At 52.8% G+C, this 12,411-nt stretch overlaps 1 protein-coding gene across 1 annotated transcript; it reads right to left on the minus strand.

Annotated features, from left to right (window-relative positions):
- Positions 1–1,308: 1,308 nt before the first annotated feature.
- LOC103906787 (growth-regulated alpha protein) lies at positions 1,309–3,028 on the minus strand. The gene is made up of 4 exons (XM_009288846.1): positions 2,941–3,028; positions 2,415–2,544; positions 1,869–1,952; positions 1,309–1,321 (listed from the first exon to the last, which is right to left on the minus strand). The coding sequence occupies exons 1-4, from the start codon at positions 3,026–3,028 to the stop codon at positions 1,309–1,311; spliced, it is 315 nt and encodes a 104-aa protein (XP_009287121.1).
- Between the last annotated feature and the right edge of the window lie 9,383 nt (positions 3,029–12,411).

A 12,411-nucleotide genomic window follows, 5' to 3' on the forward strand; every position in this document is an offset into this window, starting at 1 on the left:
GTCCGGGGCCCGGGCTTCCTGAAACCGGCTCTGTTTTCCCTTTACCTACAAAGCTGGGTCTTGTAAAGATATCGGTTGTTTCCCCCAACGCTTGTTCTTAGCCCACGCAGCTGCACAAGCCTGGAGGTTTTTGGGGTGCTTTTCTTTTTTTTTTTTTGCATGATCAAATATTACTCATTTCTACAGCCAGATTTCCCCCTGCAAGGTGCATCCCAGCCTGAGCTTTGGTGACATTCGCTTTTGCTCTTTCCCCCCCCCGTGGCTGATTATCCCAAAACTCTGCCGAGTGAGCTCGCCTCCACCCCCTATATTTTCTTATTGGCCTTTACTGCTTTCAAAAGCCTTACAGCTGCCGGCAAGCCCCAGCCCCACGACGAACGCCGGCGCTTGGATGTGGGGTGCATTGGCTGTATCACCCAGCTCCCCGCCGGCAACGCCTTGCCCTCAAATCAGCACCGAGACACGCAACAGGTTATGCCGGGAAGGAACTTTGCTTCCCGCCAGCTGTGCCGGGGCTGCCAGACCCTTGCTGGTGGTTCAGGGCTGGGACAGCCATCCCTGCTGCCGTCGCTGCCTTGGACAAACCTTTCCCCATCCCTGTCTCATTCCTCCGCATAAAAGGGGTTTTCATCGTGCCTGACACGTGCCTGGGCGCTGCCCCTGTTCCCCTACCTATAATAGAAATACCTCACCTGAGGTATATTCAAATGCACATTTTAATGCCTGCGGCATGTCTGTGAAAGAGCGTCAAGACAAGAGCACCAGATGCAAATGACGGTACATTCAGCTCCAGGAAGGCTACGGCGGTGGGGTTTATCAAAGCTCTGCCGGGTTTCTTCGAAGCTAGGAGATCCAGGGAAAATACAGCAGAAGAAAAAAACCTGAATTTTATTTGACTTGAGCTCTCAGGACAGGACACGCAACGCTGTGTTAAAAAAAACACCAGACACACACTCTGTCGATGAGTGCTTCGCACGGAAAGAGTCACAGAGTCGTTCTTACAGAGACGGGAGCAGCCCCTGACAGAGAAAGGCTTCACAGTCCACAGGCAAGTAAATAAACGAAGGGTTCCTATTCACGCTGATCCGAGGACCGAAGGCAGGTGGGAAAAACCCCCACGAACCTGCCACGGGGCTGGGGTCAGCAGTGAGCTGCCCTCCCTGCAGCGGCCGCCGCCGGGGCCGGACACGGGGCTTTCGGGAAGAGGGGGAAGCGAGGGCAAAGTGAGGAGCGGCCAGGTTTGCACGCCTGTGCATTATCTGCCAGCCCGTCGCGGGGCTCCGAGCGTCAACTTCCTTAGCAGGAAACTTATTTTTTCTTCCTGCGAAAAGCAGAAGGAGGAGAAACATGTGAACGCAGAGAAAAGCGGGTCCTGGGGGAGGAAGCTCCTGCCCCAACCGAAGGAAGTCGCTGACGTTTCCTCGGAGCAGGCGTCACCCGTGGGGACGTCTGCCGGCCACCCCTCTGCTCTGCCACGAACCCGGGCATGACAAAGGAGGGCGGCTTTCCCAGCCGAGCATCGACACGCTATTGCACTCGCAATGAGAAAACCCTGCTCCTGCCATTCCCCACCCCACCCCAAATATTTTTTTTTCGCCAAAACGTTTTCAGAGGCGCGGCGCCGTGCACGGGCCCGGGAGAGCACGACCCACGGATGGCAGCACCAGCGTGCTGAACGACCGAACGCTGCTTTGCACAGCGAGGTCTCACCCCTCATCACCTTGGGAGCGGGTCCCTTGGCTCCCGGCAGCCCCCCCCCCCCCCAAAACCCCCGGCGCGCCAACCCGCCCCCCCGCCAGGACTCCGGATGAGATGGGATGCTGTCCAGGGCCACCTGAGCCAAAGGGGTTTTCATCAAAGCAACTTACGTGCTAGCAATACGCTTCAGCAGTTTCTTTACCCAAGGGGCGTCAGGATTCACGCACACCTTCCCTGAGGCTTTTAATTTAATTCTGAAACGCAAGGAGAGGTTATGAGCATTACCCTCCCCTCCAAAGGCAGGGATTCGAGCAGCCAGAGCTGACCTGCAAGGCTCAGCTTCCATTTACAGTGCCAGCAGATCACAGAAAGCCGCTAGCGACAGAGGGAAGCCACAGGACGGTCAGGAAAAAGCAAGACGCAACACGTTCCCGTGCGGAGCGGAGACCGTGCTTGAAGCCCAGAGGTGACTGCTCAAAGGCAATTTTTTCTGTAGATTTACAAACGTATCAGTGCCAAGCAGTTAAAGAACTCTTACACTTCTGTTTAACGCACCACTTTAGTCAGGACAGGAGGAACGAGGTAAAAGCTTGACCCAAGATGCTGCGGAGAAGCGGGGTGGTGGCAGAAGAAAAGGTGCAGGGCTGGCCCCGCTGCTCTGCAGGAGCCGGAGGAGAAAGCAGCTTTCTGCCCCACGAGCCACCCGCAGCACTTACATGATCTCTGTACGTCTGCAGGTGCTTCCCACAGGTCTTATCTCAATGCTTTCGTATCTCTTTGGACTGAGGTAGTCCGAAGTTGTTTTTACGCACCTACAGTTCAGGTTTCCGTTCACCTCCAGGATGGCTGAGAGAGAGAGAAGGTAGCAGCTTACAGAGACAAACAGCGTTATTTAGAGATGCAGCAACTCCGAATCTCTCACAGAGCCAAAGAAATTGTCCCTTTCCGTGCTTTCGCTGACAACACTTTAGGGACCACGGTAAGAAACTGTTATCTGTGCCTCTACCTCGGTACCCTGCTCTCACACAGCTCCTGAAAGCTGAACCGGGTCCTGGCAAAGGAGGACGGTCGCGCTCTTTCCTTGGCTACGAGAAAAATCCTGGGCTAAACAGCCAAGAGGAGTCCCTGTCTCCTCCGGTCCCTTTCGACGCAGGACGCAGGTGATGCCCACCCATCGCGAGGACCACGGCAGGCTGGGAGCTGACAGCCCTGGGTATCTCTGCAAAGGCACCAGAAGCTCACCTGCGCGGGCTGAGTGGGACATCACCAGCAGCAGCAGCAGCCACAGCAGTACGGGGGCTCCTGTCCCCCTCCCAGCCGGCGATCGCATCCTTGCAGCAGGCTCAGCCCCTGAGACGGTCTGAGGAACCGGGTGAAAAAACACCTCTATTTATTTGGGAGGGTCACGCTCTGATACAAGCGACAAGATTCAAACTTCAGCAGTCACATCTGACCAGCGGACCGTGAAGAGAGGTGACGTAATTTCTCGGATGCTCCCCGCAGCCGGGTCAGAAGCTGAATTTACAATATTATTGATTAAAACCAGCCATTGGGACGAACGACATATTTGGATTCCCTACGTCATCTTCCCCACAGCCTGCTTCTGATTAGCTGGGTCTGTACAAACATCACCCTTCGTTCCCTTTAGCATTTACCCCTCAACCACAAAAAGAGCCCAGAATAAAATCGGAGCGCAAACCCCGGGTAAGCAGGGGTTTCTTAATGCACTCAGATATTTACATATTTCTTTCTTCGGGTTATAATTCCCCCACGCTCTTTTTGCTACCTCTTACATCAGCAAAAATGCCTAGCACTGTACCGTGGAAAATTAATAAAGATCTCTGCTATACGTTTCCACTCAGACCCTTCAAATCTAGCACTTTGCCGTACGAGTAAAACACCCAGGAAATGCAAGAGATGACTGGTACAGCAGCACCAGCAAAAAGCAAACCATGCCTGCATCTCTGCACAGATAAATGTGCTGACGTGCACGTTTATCAGCAGCGACGTCCTGGGTACCAGCGGCCGGGGAGTAGAAACAGAGGTGGATGCCAGAGAAGAGCAGGAGGAAAAGCAGCGGGGCTGGGATGGACTCAGGGATTTGTGAGGGTGAGACCTGAGCTCTCCCCTCGCAGTGCTGGGACTGGAGGGAGAGGGGCTGCAGCCCCGCTCTTTCCCTCTACGTTATGTCCAGAGCGCCCTTCGGTAACACAGGGATCAAATCCCCATCTGGATGCACAACGAGCCACGGGGCGGCACCAGGGGTAGCTGCCGGGGTCTTCCTATTTGGCCCCATTTACTAGCCTGTTACAGCACTTAGGACCTGAAATAGTCTGGGCTGAGTTAGAGGTGTTCTGCCTGCCTGCCGTTTCAGGAAAAGCAGCTTTTATTACGTTATCAGCTCAGAAGTGCAGTGTGCTATGCAATCGGTGAGCCAGTTCTCCGTCATCCATGGCAGGGATAATAAAATGGTAGTGGGCAAACTACTTACATCAAAGTAGACGTGTATGTGTGTCCTGGTTTCGGCTGGGACAGTTAATTTCCCTCCTAGTAGCTGGTACAGTGCTGGGTTATGGATTTAGGATGAGAACAAAGTTGATAACGCACCGATGGTTTAGTTGTTGCTAGGTAATGCTTACACTAGCCAAGGACTTTTCAGCTTCCCATGCTCTACCGACTGAGCAGGCTGGAGGTGCACAAGAAGCTGGGAGGGGGCACAGCCAGGACAGCTGACCCCAACTGGCCAAAGGGACATTCCATACCGTGGGACGTCATGCTCAGTACATAAACTGGGGAAAGCTGGCCGGGGGGGCCACTGCTCGGGGACTGGCTGGGCATCGGTCGGCGGGTGGTGAGCAATTGCACTGTGCATCACTTGCTTTGTGTATTATTATTATTATCATATTATTATTATTATCATTTTATTTCAATTATTAAACTGTTTTTACCTCAACCCACGAGTTTTTCTCACTTGTGCTCTTCCAATTCTCTCCCCCATCCCACTGGGTGGGGGGCAGTGAGCGAGCGGCTGCGTGGTGCTCAGTTGCCGACTGAGGTTAAACCACGACAATGCGGCAGTGGGAAACTGTAGGAGCACAAAGAAGGGGAGGTCAGACCACGCTCATCCTTACAGTGCTGTAGAGCCACGTGTCCACAAGGCTCTATTCTGGCAACGCGGAACCCTCCGGGCCTTACACCCAAGGGAATACCCCTGCCCGTTTTGGGGGACCATCGGCTGGCGCTTGCTCCTCCGCACGTTTCACATAATTTTTTGGGTTTCCTCTCAAAACGAGCCACTGAAGGACTACAGCAACGCATTTCGGCATGCAAGGGGTCAGTCCTGTCACGCCAACACCTTCAGCCCTCACATGGGACATTCAAGGGCCACTGCTGCGAAGTGACGGCCACAGCAGCACCCCGCTCTCTCGGGTTTTGATGGGACGGTGGCTGCCCTGAATAAGGCAAAGTCACCAGCCGGGAAGCAAAAAGAGAAGGGGACATGCGGCCACGATCGCGAAGCGAGGAGGAAGGAAGAGGGCAGAAGAAAAATGATGTGGTTGTGTGATAATGCTGTAACTTGGAGCTTTCAAATCATGTCAGCATTTTATATAGTAACAAAATGGTAAATTAAAAAGAAAAAAAAAAAAGTCTTCCACTCAAACTGTAAGCTACTCATCTTTCTCTTAAAAACGTGTTTTTCCTCTGAGATAGGTCCAAAAGTCTTGTAAAGACCTTGTTCAAGAGATCAGGGTCAAAAACAGAGGAGCGAGGAGTTTAACTCCCCATACATCAGGGTCGCAGAGAGGCCAGGGACAATTTCCATGAGCTATTCCCGAAGTCCTGCGGGGGGAATGAGAGCCTTGCTGCTATGGCAGTGGAAAAGGAGGTGGCTTTAAAACTGGGTTTTGTTCAATTCTTTCAGAGCTTTCAATTTCCTTGCAGAGAGTTATTAGAAGGAGCCCGACCTAGGACTGGTTTAAATGGTTTTGCTGGGTCGTGGCAGGGGTCTCTTCAAAGAAAAGTCTGCAAAACCGCGGGGAAGGCAGCGATTTACCAGGAGAGATGACTAGTCACCTACTCAAAGTGCTACGGAGGCACCAAAGAAGTTTCAAAATCTTTCTGAAGCTCATGGCTTCAAAGCGATCCTGCTTTTACAGCTGGGGAAAACCGAGAGAAGTGAAAGCAACTTTCCCCAGAGCTGCCCAGCGGAGAGGACGGAGTCGGGACACGCAGCCAGCACTCCAAGCGTGGCTCTTCCACGACTGAGGGAAACCAACACCAGTGCTGGCAGCGCTTACGGATACTGGTACGGGAAGAAGCTACCCCTGGGAGACATGCAATGGACAGACCAAGATAACTCACGGGCAAGATCACGCCCCAGATTTGTGGCTACAGGGCAGGTGTCCGTCTCCTGTCTACCCCAGAGAGAAGCGGGAGCTACAGAAGCATGTTTCAGCCGGGTACATTTAAAGAGGTGGCTTTAAAGGGATCCTGGGCGATCAGTTTGGCCACAGCGACCTCAGTTTTAGCCTGGGGCAGATGTTTCCCCCCAGACCTATGCAAGATCCCAGGTGCTTTCACTGAGGTTGTGCCCTCTAGGGATGTGCTGCTTTGTGCTGACATGTCGCTTGATGCCCGTCCTCGCAACCCTTCTTCCATGACAGTCACGGTGCTCATTAACTCACTTTGTACCCAGGACGAAACCCACACACCCCTCAGGGAGAGGACAGGAGGGCCTCCTCTTCATCGTGAGCACAGAGGAAGTTGTCCCCTCTGCAGAGGTGGCCTTGGCAGCAGCTCCCCTCCAAGTAGGAGAAGTCAACGCTGCCGGGACAAAATCACACGCTCACCCTGGGGCTGCGGGGAAGCAACAGCCATCGTGGCATCCTTTGGGCAGGCAGCGCTGCCCAGCAGTGTCCCTGGCCTGGCCCACGGATGCTTCTGGAAAGACTGCCTAAAGCGTGGGCTCAGCGCTGCGATTTCAGGTGGTGGGGTGGCATGGCAGTCATTGCCTACAGGGCTACGAAGATGAACAGAACATAACCAGCGGTCCGCTTTCAGGCGCGCCCTCTTGATTCATACCTAGACGCAGATTTTCATAGCGAAGCCCAGCTCTGGCTCCATCTCTGAAGCGATGCGCTTGGGTTTCCCCCAGGACGCCGGGGTAGTTTGGTGAATCCCCGCCGCACGGCCCCAGAAGACGTGGATTTGCCTAGCTGGTTCTCAAGCTGCTACAAGTTTCTGCTTCGGGTAGGAAAGGTGAAATAAACGTGGACGCGGCGAGAAAGGAGAACTTGACAGAGATACTGTAATCCCAGGGTTTCTGAATCGTCTTGATAGTAGTCACGGTGGTTTTGATGTATGACTAACGTGTATATTGATAAACATTGTGGTGTTTTTTCAGGAAGGAAAAGCTTGCAGTCATTGCGGGCGGCTAATATTTGTGCAGGCTGAGTGGTAATTCTGAAAAGGGAGAAGGAGGGTGAGGATCTAGCCTGTGACTATATTTAAGCTAACCGCTTCCTGGATGCCAGTAATTCAGAAGGCTGGTCCTGACATATCGATCTGTGGACTTATCCAGGCCAGCATCAACCGAAACATGCTAGAACTAGCCTAGCAGCTTCTGTATTTTCTGCAGCAGCTGTACCTTTGCAGGCAAGAGTTTGAGTAGTTTTTTTATTTCTGTTATTTTTATTAGACCTTTAAATTACACCCACTGGATCCTCCAGACTTCCTTCCCGTGGTACCTAAATCAGAGGCCTACAGAAATGGGGTGCAAACAGCTCCCAAAGGCCACGACCGTGGCAGGAAAGAAGTGCTCTGCTGTGTGGCTCTGCTGTGCTCCTGCAGCCATTAAACTCCTTCAAAACATGTAATTTAGTGGCGTCAAGCCGTAGAAAGCCTCCGGCTAGTTCAGCGAGGTCAAAGATTTCCTTGGAGACACTGAAAAACAGGTGATGGGAAATGAGAGGGGAGGTAGGTGAGCCACGTGTGGAAAGAAGAAGAGAGCTCATGCTTTTTGGCAACGGGAAACTGGAGGTTTTACATGCTTGAGCCCCCTCTGAAAGATGAGGATGGAAAACCTGTCACAGTGTCTCTAAACACACGAGCCAGGGACAGAGCGAGAACTCGGTCTCGTAACAACCAGGCAGCTTCAGAGATGAGTAGAAAATGACCCGAGCTAAGCGGAGCAGGAAGAAAAAAAAACCAACAAAAAACCACCAAAAAACCTTTTCCATCTTTGACCAGGATGGGCAGAAACCCAACGCTGATGTAAATGCCGTGGAGATGCCGGCTCTCCTGCCCGTCAGTGAGGACCCGCGTGCTCCACAAGCAAGCACGTAAGGATTCGCAAGAGGCTGTGTCAGAGACGTCCGCAGCAAGCAAACCTCTCGGCCATGCTGAAACCACTAGGTTTTTTTTGAGAGAACGTGAACTCTCAGCACCCCCCTCCTTTCTCCACAACTCGCCCAGCTCTCCTTGCGGGAGAGATGAAAACTCTTAGTTGTTTTGTTTTTTTTTTTTTTAAAAATTACCCCCCAACAAAACCCAACTGTAGTGAATTGTGACCACTGTGGTTTGTGGTCCATCATCTGCTTCAAAGTTAAAGATGCCTCCTGCCAAAACCTGAGGGAGAGCTGCACCCCCACTTATTTCAGTGCCAACCAGTACAGCACTGCGTGAAAACCCGGGCAGAGGCACCCAGGACCCCAGCGCGGCGCTGGTTTCTCTCTTATCGTACAAAAGTGTGTCTCAGCCGCTTCACGCGGTGCCCGGTTTCCAGCCCAGGGCTCCTTCCAGCCCAACTGGGACGTTCTCCGTCCCCTTGTGCCTCCTACACCTCGAAAACACGTTCCCAACCAGCCTGTGTTCATTCATCCATGTACGAAAATAACTTCTTTAGCCCTTTTTTCCCCTGATGTCCCTTCTCCTGGTTGCATTTTGAGAAGAATCGTTCCCTTTATACAACTGGCCTTCCTTTCTCCCAAAAAATTACTAGCCCAAATCTGCAAAAAATAACACCGACGCAAGGGTACGGCCCAGGGGAAGGGAACGACTGACCAGGATGCGTGGGTCTCCAAGGCCCTGTGCTGGTGGTTACCAGCTCAGACGGAACTCGGCGGAGTTTTATTTGTACTCGGATGCAAAACAGACGGTGCCTACTGCGGCAGACGCCAGGTATAGAAGTGAAATTTCAACATGAGAGCACCAGAATTAGCCAAAGCCTAACGAAATCCGTCCAAAATTAGGTTGTTCAAACCACCTATCGAGCTCACTGTCACTTAGTGTCTTCGGGCGAAGGTGCACAGACTTGCTGGTGATGTGGCATGGGGACAAGATCTCATTTTTTGCTCATTTTTGGAGATACCAGAGCGGTGTGATGACACCTCCGCTCTGCATATCTGCAAGAAGGTGAAAAACCTACTATGGGCATCTTTAAAAGTAGGGCTCGATTATTTGGTCTGCTCGAGGGCTTAAGAAAGGGAATACAGTAAGAGGGAGCTTTGAAAGAGAACGGATAAGGGGGAAAGAGAAAGGCTCAGAGCAAGAACAAAAGCTCGATCAGGGTGAGAGAAATTAAGGGAAACTTTTCAGAAATGTGAATTCGATATTCCTGCCTCCCCGGTCAATCCCGAGCCATAGGACCTCTGCGGAGAAGCGACCGGGTGCTTTCTGCCGAAGGGAAAGCAATAGTACACGTTCAGCAGCATGTCAGAGCATGCCACCCAGCCCCAGAGCAGGGACAGTTTCTGGGACATCCCGTCCACCCCAGAGATGCAAATGGCACCAAGCAAGCGCAGGAGAAAATCCCCGGACTGCTGTGCTAATTTGCACTTGCTGCTAGAAAAGCACGCTGGAGGAATACCCCGGCACCCCCACGCTTCTTCGCCAGAAGCTCTCGATTTGTTTCAAATATGAGTTAATCCGAAATGAACCTAAGGTGAAGCAGAGAAGCAGCGTTATTCCTCAAAGGCACGCCGGAAAAGGAGAAAGCACTGTGCCGCCTGGCACGAAGGACGTGAAGCAGGAATGAAACCCAAGGGCTTTACCCGAAAGCGGCGTCGGTGTCGGTGGCTCGGCCGCGGGCCCCAGCTCCCTCTCCGCACATTTGCATGCGGGCAGAGGAACCGGTCTAGACGCTGCAGGTGTCGCCGAGCGAGCGCCGTTAGCGATTTGCATAGGGGCTTCAAGCGACGGTGACGGCTCGACCCTCCGGCATGGGAGCAAGTCAATGATGAGTTGAAACGAAGTCGAGCTGCGACAGGGAGGGAGCCAATAAATTGCAAGCCGGCGCATTATAAGCCAGACGTGCCTGTTGACATGGCCTTGCTGCTCTCGTTGCGTGGTTGGTGCAACTTCAACCCGATGTCCTCCACACCTCTGCCAGCTGGGAGGAAGGTCTCTTGCTTTTAGCACTTCATTCTTGGGCTAGTGAAGAGCGGTCCAGGTCTAATTACAATGGCTAGACCAAAACATGCTCCTGGAAACTCCCCCATCTAGATCTAGCCTGCGCTTCACAAGATGGCAAGTTTCCACCAAACTCGAAGGCAGCCCCCACAATCCCCAACGCCTTTCTTTGGAATAGAAAGAGGATGCTGCATCACCAGTGAGGATGCTCCAGCGCTTCGGGAGACTCACGCAATGGGTGCTAAAGAGTAGAATCTTGATCGGAGTGGCAGGATTACATCGCCTGCTTGTCCCGCAGCGCCAATGATCCGGCCAAGCCCACGGTGCCGGTGGGAGGCTGGGCATCAAGCACATCACTGCGGCAGCTCAAGGTTTTAGCTGTCTTCTGTGTCTATGTCAGCAATTGAACCGCTAGCTGGGCAACTGGAAAAACGAATTAGACCCAGGGTACTGAAAAGATATGGAAGGAGTCACGCGAGCTTTCACTGTTGAACCTTTCTGCCCATGACAAGGAGGAAAGAGGTGCTACAAATGCCACAAAGGCCAGAAATACAACAAAGATGCTGGTATGCAAGCACGTTTCCCCTCCGTACCTGAGGGAGCAGCCTCCTGAAGGCACATTTTAATTGCTTGAGCTGAATGACATCCTATTTGGGTAACTTACTTAGGCAAACACTTAGCAACAGTCCTACCACCAACCTCCCAAGGGGCATTATGGCAAGGTCTCCTCCCCTTCTCCTCCAAGTTTGACATCTCGATAAATGCAGCTAGAAGCTGGCAGGCTTGGTTAAAGTGGTATTTTTTTCTTTTTTCTTTTTCCAAAGATTAGTGGTTTCCATTTTAGTTGAGTCAGTAATTAAGCTGTCTCCACGTTATTTTGCTTGCAGAATAACCCATGACTATTATTTCTGGCAGAGCTAAACACGGTCTTGACCCATTCTCTACTGGTTAAGTCAGAAGACAGTAGCTCATCTTTAGAAAAGTAGCGCCTCTTGCTTCCTAGCTTGACACAAGCTTCCTCAACCACAACCACCAACCTCCCCAACGTCTAGTGGCACATCTCCACTTCACACGTACGTTAGTGACTCATTTCCCAACAAACCTCATCTCTTTCCAGACTATCTGGGTTTGATTGCCACAGCGCATATGACATATGTCTCCGCTGCTTTCCACCTTTTCAAAGCGGTATTTACAAGATCTTGTGCTTGCAGTAGCTTGGCATTTCCCGTCTGACTGAGTAACATTAAGTTTATCCACCCTGCTTGCAAAGTTCACCAACCACGCTCCCCACCACAAAGCGGGGTCCCGCCTGGTGAGGTCCAGTCTGATAAAGCAACCCGAAGGCTGACAGAAGCTAGCTGAAGGGTTTGCAAACCCCCGTTGCCACAGGACCCGCTTCTCCAAGTGGGAATTGCACACAGAGACCACAGCCTGGCGCATTCACAGCCTGGGATGAGCTACCTAGAGGACGGGAAGCCAGCAAGGCAGGATGACCAGTTAAATGGACCACGAGATGAGCCACGGTCCCGCTCTGAAGTGGAGAGATGCAGAGAAACCACCAGGGCACTAGTCCTTGCGATGCACAGCTGCCTAACACCAAGATCTGCTCTAAAGAGCTGGTGCTGTTTAAGTGACGTGGTCAAGGGAGAAGGACGTGCCCAGCTACTTTGAGAGCCTCACTAGCCCTGTGCGGCGGGCATTTCTGTCTGCCACATCTACCAACGCCGCTCCAAGTCCTAGGCCTGCTGGCAGCAACACGAAGTACCTGTAAGCGCAGCCTGGAGCACCACAACGCGCTACTTTTGTAAGAGGCACGTGGTGGGGCAGGAGAGGGAGCGATGGTCCCAGCTGCAGACGGGCACGGATGAAGGCTTGCTATCCTGCCAGGGTTGATCACTGCTGAGGGGCTGCTGCCGAGGGTCACGGGGGTCTGCGAGGGGTGGGAGGCTATCCAGCTATTAAAAGCTTACGGGGAAGGAGAAGGATGAGAGACATGGGGAATGGCTGTTGGGAATGGAATTGTACATGGTGAGCGGGGGCATCCCACCTCCCGGGACATCTCAGTCACATCCAGCCATGGCTGCCGGAGGGACGGCCGTGCGCCAGCCCCATCCACCCTCCCCGCCCAGGCGGGCAGCGGCACATCACACCTGGCTACTGGGGGATGATGTTTCTGGCTGGGGTCCCAGCCCCGGCGCAGCACAACACACGCGAGTATATCGCTTCCGCCACGAGGCGCTCCGTACCCTGACATACCAGGAACGGACCCAAACTCGACCATCAGACTTGGGCTTACACCCGGGG

This window comes from Aptenodytes forsteri, unplaced genomic scaffold (assembly GCF_000699145.1).
Source record: "Aptenodytes forsteri isolate BGI_AS27 unplaced genomic scaffold, ASM69914v1 Scaffold221, whole genome shotgun sequence".
Lineage (NCBI taxonomy): Eukaryota > Metazoa > Chordata > Aves > Sphenisciformes > Spheniscidae > Aptenodytes > Aptenodytes forsteri.

Coding starts and splice junctions, on each gene's coding strand:
- LOC103906787 (XM_009288846.1), bottom strand. CDS start 3,028: ATGCGATCGCCGGCTGGGAGGGGGACAGGAGCCCCCGTACTGCTGTGG. Junction 2,545..2,940: donor GTCCCACTCAGCCCGCGCAG/GTGAGCTTCTGG, acceptor TCTCTCTCTCAG/CCATCCTGGAGGTGAACGGA. Junction 1,953..2,414: donor TGCAGACGTACAGAGATCAT/GTAAGTGCTGCG, acceptor CTTGCGTTTCAG/AATTAAATTAAAAGCCTCAG.